This window comes from Macaca mulatta, chromosome 6 (assembly GCF_049350105.2).
Source record: "Macaca mulatta isolate MMU2019108-1 chromosome 6, T2T-MMU8v2.0, whole genome shotgun sequence".
NCBI classification, from domain to species: Eukaryota; Metazoa; Chordata; class Mammalia; order Primates; family Cercopithecidae; genus Macaca; species Macaca mulatta.
This window is the reverse complement of record NC_133411.1, coordinates 36,970,359-36,984,264: the sequence shown is the minus strand read 5'-3', so window position 1 is coordinate 36,984,264 and position 13,906 is coordinate 36,970,359. Positions and strand designations below refer to the sequence as shown.

General features: G+C 43.8%; 1 protein-coding gene across 1 annotated transcript in view; it reads left to right on the top strand.

Annotated features, from left to right (window-relative positions):
• The window catches only part of CAPSL (calcyphosine like), a 37,324-nt gene that overhangs the window by 10,497 nt on the left and 12,921 nt on the right, over positions 1 to 13,906 (top strand). The window contains exon 2 of the mRNA XM_001093047.4: positions 13,735 to 13,871. Coding sequence (XP_001093047.2) covers positions 13,735 to 13,871 — 137 coding nt within the window. The remainder of the gene's footprint in view (positions 1 to 13,734; positions 13,872 to 13,906) is intronic.

Sequence of the window (13,906 nt, the reverse complement as noted above, 5' to 3'; positions counted from 1 at the left end):
ATGTAACAAACCTGCACGTTATGCACATGTACCCGACAACTTAAAGTATAATAATAATAAATAAATTAAAAAAAAAAAAAAAAGAAAGAAAGAAGTAAAGACTGTGGTTTAGCATAAATGGGCTCTACACAAACCTGCCTATTGAGAGTGGCTGCAACATGCATTTTAAGCATTTTGAGAAAATTTATTTTGATGCACAGAAAAACTGGTAAGATGCCAGACCTCAGTGACATCTTATTTCCACAGTATGCTATTTCACTTAAGTATAGATGAAATGCCGTCATACTTTATGTGGTATGTGGAAGTTGGCAATCCAAACAAAAACCAGATGTTTCATATATTCATACATTTTAGAAAAAATTTTAAAAATAAATTGTGGGAAAATAGTAAATGATATGAAGGTAATCAGTGCAGAAGTTTTGAGTTTGATTTAAAAATCCTCACACATCTTTTTTTTTTTTCTTTTTTATTGTACTTTAAGTTCTAGGGTACATGTGCACAACATGCAGGTTTGTTACATATGTATACATGCGCCATGTTGGTGTCCTGCACCCATCAACTCATCCTTTACATTAGGTATATCTCCTAATGTTATCCCTCCCCCCTCCCCCCATCCCACAACAGGCCCCAGTGTGTGATGTTCCCCACCCTGTGTCCAGGTGTTCTCATTGTTCAATTCCCACCTATGAGTGAGAATATGTGGTGTTTGGTTTTCTGCCCTTGCGATAGTTTGCTGGGAATGATGGTTTCCAGCTGCATCCATGTCCCTACAAAGGGCATGAACTTATCCTTTTTTATGGCTGCATAATATTCCATGGTGTATATATGCCACATTTTCTTAATCCAGTCTGTCATTGATGAACATTTAGATTGGTTCCAAGTCTTTGCTATTGTGAATAGTGCCACAATAAACATATGTGTGCATGTGTCTTTATAGCAGCATGATTTATAATCCTTTGCATATACACCCAGTAAGGGGATGGCTGGGTCAAATGGTATTTCTAGTTCTAGATCCTTGAGGAATTGCCACACTGTCTTCCACAATGGTTGAACTAGTTTACAGTTCCACCAATAGTGTAAAAGTGTTTCTATTTCTCCACATCCTCTCTAGCACCTGCTGTTTCCTGACTTTTTAATGATCACCATTCTAACTGGTGTGAGAGGGTATTTCATTGTGGTTTTGATTTGCATTTCTCTGATGGCTAGTGATGATGAGCATTTTTTCATGTGTCTGTTGGCTGCATAAACGTCTTCTTTTGAGAAGTGCCTGTTCATATCCTTTGCTCACTTTTTGATGGGGTTGTTTGTTTTTTTCTTGTAAATTTTTTTGAGTCCTTTGTAGGTTCTGGATATTAGCCCTTTGTCAGAAGAGTAGATTGCAAAAATTTTCTCCCATTCTGTAGGTTGCCTGTTCACTCTGATGGTAGTTTCTTTTGCTGTGCAGAAGCTCTTTAGTTTAATTAGATCCCATTTGTCAATTTTGGCTTTTGTTGCCATTGCTTTTGGTGTTTTAGACATGAAATCCTTGCCCATGCCTATGTCCTGAATGGTATTCCCTAGGTTTTCTTCTAGGGTTTTTATGGTTTTAGGTCTAACATTTAAGTCTCTAATCCATCTTGAATTAATTTTTATGTAAAGTGTAAGGAAGGGATCCAGTTTCAACTTTCTACTTATGGCTAGCCAGTTTTCCCAGCACCATTTATTAAATAGGGAATCCTTTCCCCATTTCTTGTTTTTGTCAGGTTTGTCAAAGATCAGATGGTTGTAGATGTGTGGTATTATTTCTGAGGGCTCTGTTCTGTTCCATTGGTCTATATTTCTGTTTTGGTACCAGTACCATGCTGTTTTGGTTAGCGTAGCCTAGTAGTACAGTTTGAAGTCAGGTAGTGTGATGCCTCAAGCTTTGTTTGGCTTAGGACTGTCTTGGCAATGCAGGCTCTTTTTTGGTTCCATATGAACTTTAAATTAGTTTTTTCCAATTCTGTGAAGAAAGTCATTGGTAGCTTAATGGGGATGACATTGAATCTATAAATTATCTTGGGCAGTATGGCCATTTTCACGATATTGATTCTCCCTATCCATAAGTATGGAATGTTCTTCCATTTATTTGTGTCCTCTTTTATTTCACTGATCAGTGGTTTGTAGTTCTCCTTGAAGACGTCCTTCATATCCCTTGTAAGGGATTCACTGATTTTTTGGAGGGTTTTTTGTGTCTCTTTCTCCTTCAGTTCTGCTCTGATCTTAGTTATTTCTCGCCTTCTGTTAGCTTTTGAATGTGTTTGCTCTTGCTTCTCTAGTTCTTTTAATTGTGATGTTAGGGTGTGAATTTTAGATCTTTCCTGCTTTCTCTTGTGGGCATTTAGTGCTATAAATTTCCCTCTACACACTGCTTTAAATGTGTCCCAGAGATTCTGGTATGTTGTATCTTTTTCTCCTTGGTTTCAAAGAACATCTTTATTTCTGCCTTCATTTTGTTATGTACCCAGTAGTCAGGTTGTTCAGTTTCCATGTAGTTGAGCAGTTTTGATTGAGTTTCTTAATCCTGAGTTCTAGTTTGATTACACTGTGGTCTGAGAGACAGTTTGTTATAATTTCTGTTCTTTTGCATTTGCTGAGGAGTGCTTTACTTCCGACTATGTGGTCAATTTTGGAATAAGTGTGATGTGGTGCTGAGAAGAATGTATATTCTGTTGATTTGGGGTGGAAAGTTCTGTAGATGTCTATTAGATCTGCTTTGTGCAGAGTTGAGTTCAATTCTTGGATATCCTTGTTAACTTTCTGTCTCGTTGATCTGTCTAATGTTGACAGTGGGGTGTTAAAGTCTCCCATTATTATTGTGTGGGAGTCGAAGTCTCTTTGTCAGTCTCTAAGTACTTGCTTTATGAATCTAGGTGGTCCTGTATTGGGTGCATATATATTTAGGATAGTTAGCTCTTCTTGTTGAATTGATCCCTTTACCATTATATAATGGCCTTCTTTGTCTCTTTTGATCTTTGTTCGTTTAAACTCTGTTTTATCAGAGACTAGGGATTGCAACACCTGCCTTTTTTTGTTTTCCATTTGTTTGGTAGATCTTCCTCCATCCCTTTATTTTGAGCCTATGTGTGTCTCTGCATGTGAGATGGGTCTCCTGGATACAGGAAATTGATAGGACTTGACTCTTTATTCAATTTTGCCAGCCTGTGTCTTTTAATTGGAGCATTTAGTCCATTTAAATTTAAGGTTAATATTGTTATGTGTGAACTTGATCCTGTCATTATGATGTTAGCTGGTTATTTTACTTGTTAGTTGATGCAGTTTCTTCCTAGCATTGATGGTCTTTACAATTTGGCATGTTTTTGCAGTGGCTGGTTCCTGTTATTCCTTTCCATGTGTAGTACTTCCTTCAGGAGCTCTTGTAGGGCAGGCCTGGTGGTGACAAAATCTCACAGCATTTGCTTGTCCGTAAAGGATTTTATTTGTCCTTCACTTATGAAACTTAGTTTGGCTGGCTATGAAATTCTGGGTTGAAAATTTTTTTCTTTATGAATGTTGAATATTGGCCCCCACTCTCTTCTGGCTTGTAGAGTTTCTGCTGAGAGATCTGCTGTTAGTCTGATGGGCTTCCCTTTGTGGGTAACCCGACCTTTCTCTCTGGCTGCCCTTAACATTTTTTCCTTCATTTCAACTTTGGTGAATCTGACAATTTTGTGTCTTAGAGTTGCTCTTCTCAAGGAATGTCTTTGTGGCGTTCTCTGTATTTCCTGAATTTGAATGTTGGCCTGCCTTGCTAGGTTGGGGAAGTTCTCCTGGATAATATCCTGCAGAGTGTTTTCCAACTTGGTTCCATTCTCCCCATCACTTTCAGGTACACCAGTCAGATGTAGATTTGTTCTTTTCGCATAGTCCCATATTTCTTGGAGGCTTTGTTCATTTCATTTTACTCTTTTTTCTCTAAACTTCTCTTCTCATTTCATTTCATTCATTTGACCTTCAATCACTGATACCCTTTCTTCCAGTTGATAGAGTCAGTTACTGAATCTTGTGCATTTGTCATGTAGTTCTTGTGTCATGGTTTTCATCTCTATCAGTTCATTTAAGGACTTCTCTACATTGGTTTTTCTAGTTAGCCATTCATCAAATTTTTTTCCAAGGTTTTTAGTTTCTTTGCACTGGGTTCATAATTCCTCCTTTAGCTTGGAGAAGTTGGATTGTCTGAAGTCTTCTCTCAACTCGTCAAAGTCATTCTCCATCCAGTTTTGTTCTGTTGCTGGCAAGGACCTGCATTCCTTTGGAGGGTGAGAGTCTCTCTGATTTTTAGAATTTCCGGCTTTTCCATACTGTTTTTTCCCCATCTTTGTGGTTTTATCTACCTTTGGTCTTTGATGATGCTGATGTACAGATGAGGTTTTGATGTGGATGTCCTTTTCTCTTTGTTATTTTTCCTTCTAACAGTCAGGACCTTCAGCTGCAGGTCTGTTGGAGTTTGCTCGAGGTCCACTCCAGACCCTGTTTGCCTGGGTATTCGCAGCGGAGGCTGCAGAAGAGTGAATATTGCTGAACAGAAAATGTTGCTGTCTGATCGTTCCTCTGGAAGCTTTGTCTCAGAGGTGTACCTGGCCATGTGAGGTGTGAGGTGTCAGTCTGCCCCTAGTGGGGGATGTCTCCCAGTTAGGCTACTAGGGGGTCAGGGACCCACTTGAGCAGACAGTCTGTCCATTCTCAGATCTCCAACTGCATGCTGGGAAAACCACTACTCTCTTCAATGCTACATCTGCAGAGGTTTCTGCTGTCTTTTGTTTGGCTATGCCCTGTTCCCAGAGGTCAAGTCTACAGAGGCAGGCAGGTCTCCTTGAGTTGCGGTGGGTTCCACCCAGTTTGAGCTCCACCCAGTTTGGCTACTTTGTTTACCTACTTAAACTTCAGCAATGGCGGGCGCCCCTCCCCGAGCCTCACTGCCCCCTTGCAGTTAGATCTCAGACTGCTGTGCTAGCAATGAGGGAGGCTTCATGGGTGTGGGACCCTCCGAGCCAGGCACGGGATATAATCTCCTGGTGTTCCATTTGCTAAGACCCTTGGTAAAGCACAGTATTAGGGTGGGAGTGACCCAATTTTCCAGGTGTTGTGTGTCATGGTTTCCGTTGGCTAGGAAAGGGAATTCCTTTCCCCCTTGCGCTTCCCGGGTGAGGTGATGCTTCACCCTGCTTCGGCTCTTGCTCGTTGGGCTGCACCCACTGTCCTGCACCCACTGTCCGACATGCCCCAGTGAGATGAACCCGGTACCTCAGTTGGAAATGCAGAAATCACCTGTCTCCTGTGTCGCTCACGCTGGTAGCAGGAGGCTAGAGCTGTTCCTATTCGTCTATGTTGGAGCCTAATCCCATACATCATTTTAATTAAAACAAACAGAGAAAAAAATAGCTGCTGCAACAGGAAGAGGCTAAGTAAAACTTTTCATCTTAACCAGAAGGGATTTACACTGAGCCTTAAGGACTTGAAAACCCAAGCAAGGACTTGAGATGGGAGAAGGGGTCATGTTTAGGGACTGTGAGTGGCCCAGCTTTGCTCTGTACTGCCATCCTCACTCTCTGCTGGTATGAAATCCAGCAGCACTCCAAAGCATTCTTTTCCCTGAAGTTTTTCTTTTCCTGCATCTCTTATTTCAGGAACCTTCTCTGAGTCCCCAAAGCAATTAATCAGTTTTAAGCAACATCATGGTGTAGCTGTTGCATGAAGTGACTTAGAACTGTTTTCAAGGCCCGGCATGGTGGCTCACGCCCATAATCCCAGCACGGGGGGGCCAAGGTGGGTGGATCACAAGGTCAGGAGTTCGAGACCAGCCTGGCCAACATGGTGAAACCCTGTCTTTTCTAAAAATACAAAAATTAGCTGGGCATGGTGGCAGGCATCTGTAATCCCAGCTACTTGGGGGGCTGAGGCAAGAGAATCACTTGAACCCAGGAGGTGGAGGTTGCAGTGAGCTGAGAACACACCACTGCACTCCAGCCTGGGGGACAGAGCAAGACTCTGTCTCAGGAAAAAAAAAAAAAAAAAACAAAAAACAAAAAAACAAAACAAAACAAAAACAACTGTTTTCAGCCCTGGCTCTGCTACTCCCTAGTGACACATTCTCAGACAAGTGACCTGGGTTATTCAGGTCTCTGCTGACTTCCTGTAATAGGGCAGCAGTATTTGATAGAATCCACCACATGAGGCAATATGTGGATGTATGTAAAGTCCTTAGCCAAGGGCTTGGCCCCCAGCATAGTTACAACTGTATTACTACATGTTCTCTTCATGCCTTTATCTTGTCCTGTGTTGTGTTATAATAAGGCTTTACTCCTCTTACTAGAGGGTGACCTTGTAATTCCTATAGCTTATGTTCTCAAATTTAGGGATACATAAAAACCAACTAAAAACAATAAAATGCCCAGCCACAGCATCTACACCAAGAGAGTCTAATTTACTGCACTTGGTGAGTGCTGTGGGCATCTTTGTTTTTCAACAGCACCCACAGTGGTCCCAGGTCTTTCCCTATTGCAGGACTTCTCAACATCAGTACTGCGGACATCTCTGACTGGTAATTCTTTGTTGCTAGGGGCCATCTTGTGTATCTTGTGTAGGATGTGTAGCAGCATCCCTGGCCTCCACCCATTAGATGCCAATACACTCTACCCTACTTCCATTGCAACAACCAAAAATGTCTTGCAGGAGGCATTATCAAATGTCTCCTGGGGTTGGGGAGGCATCATACCCAGTTGAGAAGCACTTCTCTATAATTATCGCCTGAAGAGTTGGCACAGTGTCTTGCATAGCTAGTGGTGCTAAGGGTATGTTCAGTTGATTCAAACTCAAATGGGCTCCGTGAAGTAACTCTCACGATGTCAACAACACTGACAAACATTCTTGTCTGAGGCTTCTGTGTACTGCAAAAGCCACGTATTCAAACTGTCAGAGTCTTCAATTTCAGTCTCTTTGGGAGGACATCACTATTTATTCCTTTCCTAGCCACCTACTAGGCTATACTCAACACCTAGTGCTATGATTTGAATGTTTGAAATTCATGTTGAAACTGAATCCCCAATACAATAGTATTAAGTGGTGTGGTCTTTAGGAGTTGGTTAGGTCACAAGGACCCCCCCCTCATGATTATAAAAGTGACTTTGCAAATTGTTCAGCCCTTTTTTGCCCTTCTGTCTCTTCTGCCATGTGAAGACACAGCATTTGTCCCCTCTGGAGGACCCCGAGTTCAAGGCACCATCTTAAAGGCAGAGAGAATAGTCCTTGCCAGGCACTAAATCTGCTGATACCTTGATCTTGAACTTTCCAGCCTCCAAAACTATGAGAAATAAATTTCTCTTGTTTATAAATTACCCAGTCTATGGTATTTTGTTCTAGCAGCACAACTGTACTAAGACATCTGAAATGCAATATATATTTCAGAAGGGCATTTTCTAAGGGGAAACTTATTGAGGAACTATGGGTTTTTGCCATCTACCATGTAGTAATATCTAGTTTATTGAATAGACTAAAGTCAGTGCAGATGGTTTAATTTTTTTCCGTTAATTGCCTTCAGACATGGTCTGTTGTATCTCTCTTCTCATACTGAGATGACGTTTCAAGTATTGAAAGGTCCACTGAGTCTTAATCAAAATTTCACCCTTATACTCAGTTTCCAAGTACAGAGAGAAAGAGCAAAAACCATATCAAGTTCCCCATCTCTGTGGGGGACTAGTCTCAGTGCTCAGGATCAAGCCTGAGCTAGCAGAAATAGGAAATGTTTTGTCTTGGATGAGAATTTAAAAGAAGGCAAATGTTTTCCACCTTCTCGGAACTAGCTTGATGCCCTACAAGCTTCATCAGTAGCTGCTTACTGTATACATTTCTCCTTTCTTCTCTTCTCATCGTAGAATGTTTTAAAAGCACATGGAACCATTGTAGCAACCCCAGGTTCCTTGCTATTGAAAATAGCTAATGTACTTGCACAGGCATCTAACCATTACAGAAATGCCTACAAATGTTCGTAAGGCAAAAATAATGACATGGCCTGGCTGTGGGGAAAACGGGCTCAACAGCATCAAGAGGTGGGTCAGGTGCTCGGAACAATTGGACTGCAGATGGCTGCTGTTGTCACAAGGTTGGACCTGCAGGACTTCCTCAACAGGACAGCTTCCTCGCAGTACCTGCTGTTCCAAGCAGTGGGGTGCAAAAGAAGACTGTCCAGGAAACATATGGTCCAGCCATCACAACTGCACGTCCCTGTCAGTGGGGAAGCCTCCTTTTCCTCCTCAAACACATCTCGCCTCTGTCCCCTACACCACATTTACTGTCCCTTTCTATTTATCTAATTCTGTCCCTCCCTCTCCACTTTAAGACAGGTTAACCCTGCTCTTCTCTAAAGTTCATCCGAGCTGACTAAACCTGCTTCAGTTCCCTTTCAAGGAACTATATTTCCCTGTAAAAGGAAAACCAGGAATGTACTGTCATTGAAGTCAAAGGAGGGAGGGTTTCTTGAGGGTGAGATGAGAATTTTCCATTGGATTTTGCAACAAAGAGGATGTAAAAGCCTTGGTGCCTTATGGTGTCTGGATCAATGATCTCTAGGGTTGCCTCTTTAGCAATAAGATCCCCTTCTGTGTTTGCAGGTGGAGAGGAACAGAGAAAGAGGGAGAGAGAGATGTAATTCAGCTTACTGCCACCAGGGAGCACCGAAGACAAGTCAATAGATGCGGGCTAGGGCTAGAGCGGTTCCCTCTTCTAAGGGTCCACGTCAATCTGTCTCCGAACCTTATAGAGGGAACCGTGAAGATATAGACCCCACGCATTTTCCGCTTTCCACATCCTTCCTACAATAATTCGCAAAATCCAGGCCGACAGAGAGTTTGGCGTGGCAGTCGGTTGTGCACCGGGAGAGTGGAATGAGATAGCCTTAATGGCACCACTGCTACTGTGGCTCCACTCTGCCTCTGCCCCAAATCTCCAGGCTTCTGTGAATATCCTCCCTTGCCACCAGCCACTGGAGGGTGGGGGTGGAGAGTGCAAGCAACAGCTCTGGATGCCAGCCCCGAGTCCGCCCTCTCCCTCAAACTGCACGTTCTGCCACTGGCCATCTTGTATCTCTTCCTCTCTCTCCATCCACACCGTCCAGGCAGCATAGCTGGAAACAACAGTCTCCCACTGGCTAGCCTTATGTCCCACCTTCCTATCCATTCTTTTCACTGTACAATGCAAACGGCCTTTCCCTTTTTAAGAAGACTTTGTGGTTTCCTGTTGCTCTCAGGACAAAGTCCAAACCTCACCCTGGCACCCCAGGCTCTTTGGGATCTGATGGCTGCCCGCCTGCTCAGTGTCATCTTTACCCCAAATTCCTCCGAATCTCCACGACTGTTCATCTCCCCCTGCCACCCATACATCTATTCTCCAACCATACTGAAATACTTGTACTTTCCTAATTATATTGGTTTCCCTCTTACCTTGGTCTAACAGTTGGTACACCTGCTCTCTAAAATATCCTTCTATCCCCACGTCCCCAGCCTCGATAACTACCACCTTCCATTAGGATGAAAGCTCAGACATCACCTCCTCTGAGAGGTCCTCAAAAAGCCCCACTCCCAGGCCAGGTAAGCAGCCCTCCCTCTTGTGATTGCATTCTCCACTCAACCCCCAGGCTGTAAGCGTTGTCTTGGTCCCGCTTTCATACTACCCCTGGCACACTGCGTGGCGCTTCCTGAGCTCTTAGTAGACCTGCGTGGAAGGCAGACTGAACCGCACGCCTGGCCGGGGGACTGCGCAGACGCCTGAGAACACGTGGTGGCGCTGCGGCCAAGTGGGTCGGGAGTGCAACCTCTTCTCCGCCTTGCACAGGGATGCGCTCCGTTGTCACCACGCCGGATCTTTAAGGTTCAGTCTTCTGCAGGCAGGGACACTTTGTGTACTGCTGTGAAGTCGGTGACATATGTTTGGGTACTGACTCTTGGCCTGGTGCCTGGCGCCTTTATTGAAACTTCAACGCTGAGGAGCTCCCTTCTTCACTTGAGATCCTGTGCAATCCTGCCTTCCTTAAAAGCCCCGGTGCTTAATAAACTTTTTGTTTTCCGTTCTGGTTAAATATAGGAGATCAGGATTCAAACTAATGAAGACTCTAGGCTATTCAAGGGCTTGGTTCTCTGAATAATTCCTCACACTCCCGCACTCTGTTCCTGCATAGTGCCTTGAAAAAGTACACAATACAATTAGCTAGTGGCTGGTGAACTGGGTGATTCAATGATTAAAAAGGATGGTTACTATGGGCATTTCAAGCTTCATGGTAGGGTAGCAGGAGAGAATGGACTTTTTTTTCCCCTTGAATTTATTAAAGCCTCCAGATAAAAACTGCCCACGTCATCCCTGGGTAGGGTCAGCCACAAGAGGTGGGACAGCCTGGAGTACTGGGCTGGCTGTTTCTTGCCTTCCTGGACTTGATCCCACTTTCCTATGAGAAAGCACCATCAAACTGTGCTTTGAGATCCTTATATTTTATTTCATAAACCACAAACATGATGAAGCAGAAAGAGCCCTGCTTGGGAATCAGAAGCCCTCTGTTTTGGTCTTGGTCAGGACTTTTGAGCAAGTCACTTTGCCAACCCAAGCCTTCGTTTCCAAGTTTGCAAAATGAGGTTGCACCAGAGGATCTTCAAGGGTCATACAATTCTAACAGCGTGTGGATTACTGTGAGCCACGTTTCCGTGTGACTTGGGCAAGTTACCTGATTTCTCTACATCCTAATTTCTTTATCTGTGAAATACCAATAATAGTAGTAACTAGCTCATGGGCTTGTTTTACTTTTTTAACTTTCGCTAATTTACCAAGATGACCACATGCCCAGCACACTTTAAAATTTATTTTTTAAATTGACAGATAAAGTTGTATTTACCTTGTATAACATGATGTTTTGAAGTGTGTATAATTGTGAAATGACTAAATCAAACTAGTAACATCTGTGCATGGGTTTTATTTTATTGAGATGAATACACATAACATAAATTAGCAATTTTAAAGTGTATATTATATTCACAATGTTGACAAACCACCATCTATATCAAGTTCCAAAACATTTTTATTACCCCTGAAGGAAACTTTACACTCATTAAGCAGTCACTCCCCACTGGCCTTCTCACCCCAGCCCCTTGCAACCACTAATTTGCTTTCTGTCTCTATGAATTTGCCTATTCTGAATATTTCACATAAATTAAATCGTACAATGTGTGACATTTTGGGTCTGGCTTCTTGTACTTAGCATAATGTGGCCAAGGTTTATCCATATTGTGGCATCTGTCGGTACTGTGTTCCTTTTTATGGCTGAAGAGTGTTTCATTGTATGGCTACACCACAATTTGTTTATCCACTTATCCATGGATGGACATTTGGTTTGTTTCTACCTTTTGGCTGTTGTGAATAATGCTGCTATAAACATGGGTATATGTGCACTGGTTTGAGTTCCTGTTTTCAGTTCGGCTCACGGGGTTGTTGTGGGAACTGGACACATGGTTACTACCTAGTCGGGGCATGGGGGCACCACTGATGCCTTTAATATTATTCTGAAGGTGTGCAAAGAGGGTCCTACTGGGGATCTGTCCCAGATCCAGGAGCCAGATCGCACTTTCTCTCCACGACTGGTTTTTAGTCTCTGTTTCTCTTCATTCTCACTTACTGTCATGGATGGCAGAGAAAAACCAGAGCAAAATGAATAAACTGGACAAGGTAGGGGAGATGTCATGGGAAATGAGAATGGGAGGTGTATGGCTGGGGACAGCCATTGGGAAAGTATCATGAAGCAAGGTCGAGGGTCAGGAAAGATGGTGGTGGTCCTGGGAAGGATCAAGACTCTGAGATGGGTTTGGAGAATGAGAAGTGCATGTTGTCGACACCTGTTCCTGCTTCCATAGGGGTTGGGGTGGGGATGGGGCACATGCCACTGGCAGAATATGGTCAGGGCAAGGGAATGGCTCAGGCAAGGATGAGTAAGGCAGCAGGAGATGGCTAGATGAGTGAATTGGTGGTTTTGTCCGTGACTCAGGATTCTGGCTGTTAATGAGGGGAGAGTTAGTGCTGAAGCTGGGAATGAGCTCTGGGAATTGTCAGCGTGAGGTCGGGTGACAAAATAGTAATAAGCAAACACCAGTTATTAGAAAGCTAAAGCTGCCAGGAAGGGCATGGTCTTAGCTGCAGGTGTCCCTGTTGGATGAGAATTGGAACATGCTCCTTGTGTGTGCCTGGCAAGAACGGAAGCCTCTAAGCGCAGGGTGTGCCACCGTCTTGAGTTCCAGGGAAACTCTGCTTAGGTGCCAGAGGAAGCAGAGGAAGACTGTGTAGCTTTAGACAAAGCAAGTTTTTCCTAACGTGGAGTAAAGCAGCTGAGACCTAGATAGGTTTCCTTCTTGACCCGAGGTTCAAGAGAACTGAAAGGAATTGCTCCCATCTTCACCCACATACTGGGAATCTGGATACAGGGCAAGAAGGTGGGATCCTGTACGTTGGTTCAGTTGAGGCTGCAAGAAAGTGGCCATGTCAAGTGTGTGCATCCCTGAATTGTCTATTCTGGCCTCAGTTATTGGTTTGATGAGATTCCCTTTCCCAAAAGTCAAATAAGGAGTACCCTGTGTGGGAGACCTTTCAGGGTGTATAGGAGAACAACAGTCTTGGCATAGACGAGGTTGTGAATCTGCAGGTTGCTCTCTTTGATGAAACTAATTCCGTCCTAACGTAGCACTTAGGGGAAGTGCCAGAATTTGACTAGGCAGGGAGCCTTGAAGCCAGGGCGGAACCACATTCTAATACTATTTTTTTTCTGCACATTGCATGCTGTCCTTTGCACATCCTTCAAGCCTCTTGCCTCTCATTCTTTTTATTTCACAACTCACAAGTAACTTCTAGAGCCTCCTGAAAGCACCCATGAGAATTAGTGTTTTTTGAAGCTGGAATGGAATTTAAAGACCATCTTATCCAATCCTCCCATTTAACAGAGGAGGAAACACAGGCTGTGAGATTCACTCACAGGGAGGTTACCAGGCAGATGGGGGTGAGGAGTAGGGGGAGTTGTGGGGTGGGGATTGAAGAGTCAGGACTATAACCCAGGTCTCCAGGCTCCCAGCCCAGTGCTCTTCCCACTGTTGTGCAAGCTTTGAGAGCTCATGTGTGGTTACAGGAGTTTGTACGTCCCTTGGGGACCACTCAGGAGACAGCACTTCACTGCACCCATCCTAAGAACCTTGTTAGGTGTTAGTGGACACTAACTTGTGAATCAAGGAGACCACACCCATTACTAGTAAGAATCATTAAGGATCAAGTGCTGAAAATCACATTCAAGACAGAAGCAACAAAATCGGAAGAGAACATTAAATGTCAGGGTCAAGGGAATATGGAAAATTCTACATAAAATAATGTGGCATATAAGGTTGGTTCAAAAAAGAGAGTATAGAGAAACTGGACTTCTTTTATGGATGGAGGAGGGCCTCAGAAAGACCACAGCATCTTGGGAAATGGTGATATATTTAAGATTATTGTCTGGGCTGGAGAAACCAGATGTCCTCAGGACTAGATAAGTAAGTTATAAATATGCCAGGCACACAGTTGGCATAGAGAAAAATGGGAAATTTTGAGAGGTTTCCTGACAGAGAAGGCTGTAGATTTCCTTCTCAGTGAGGCTGCTGTCACCCTGCCCAGCCAGAGGCAGTGGCAAGGCCTGGACTCTGGTAACATGCTATGGCTTCCCCTCAGATGGCAGGGACAGCGCGCCATGACCGAGAGATGGCAATCCAGGCCAAGAAAAAGCTCACCACGGCCACCGACCCCATTGAAAGACTCCGACTGCAGTGCCTGGCCAGGGGCTCTGCTGGGATCAAAGGACTTGGCAGGTAGGACTCAGCTACGGGTAGCAGGGAATGGAGTG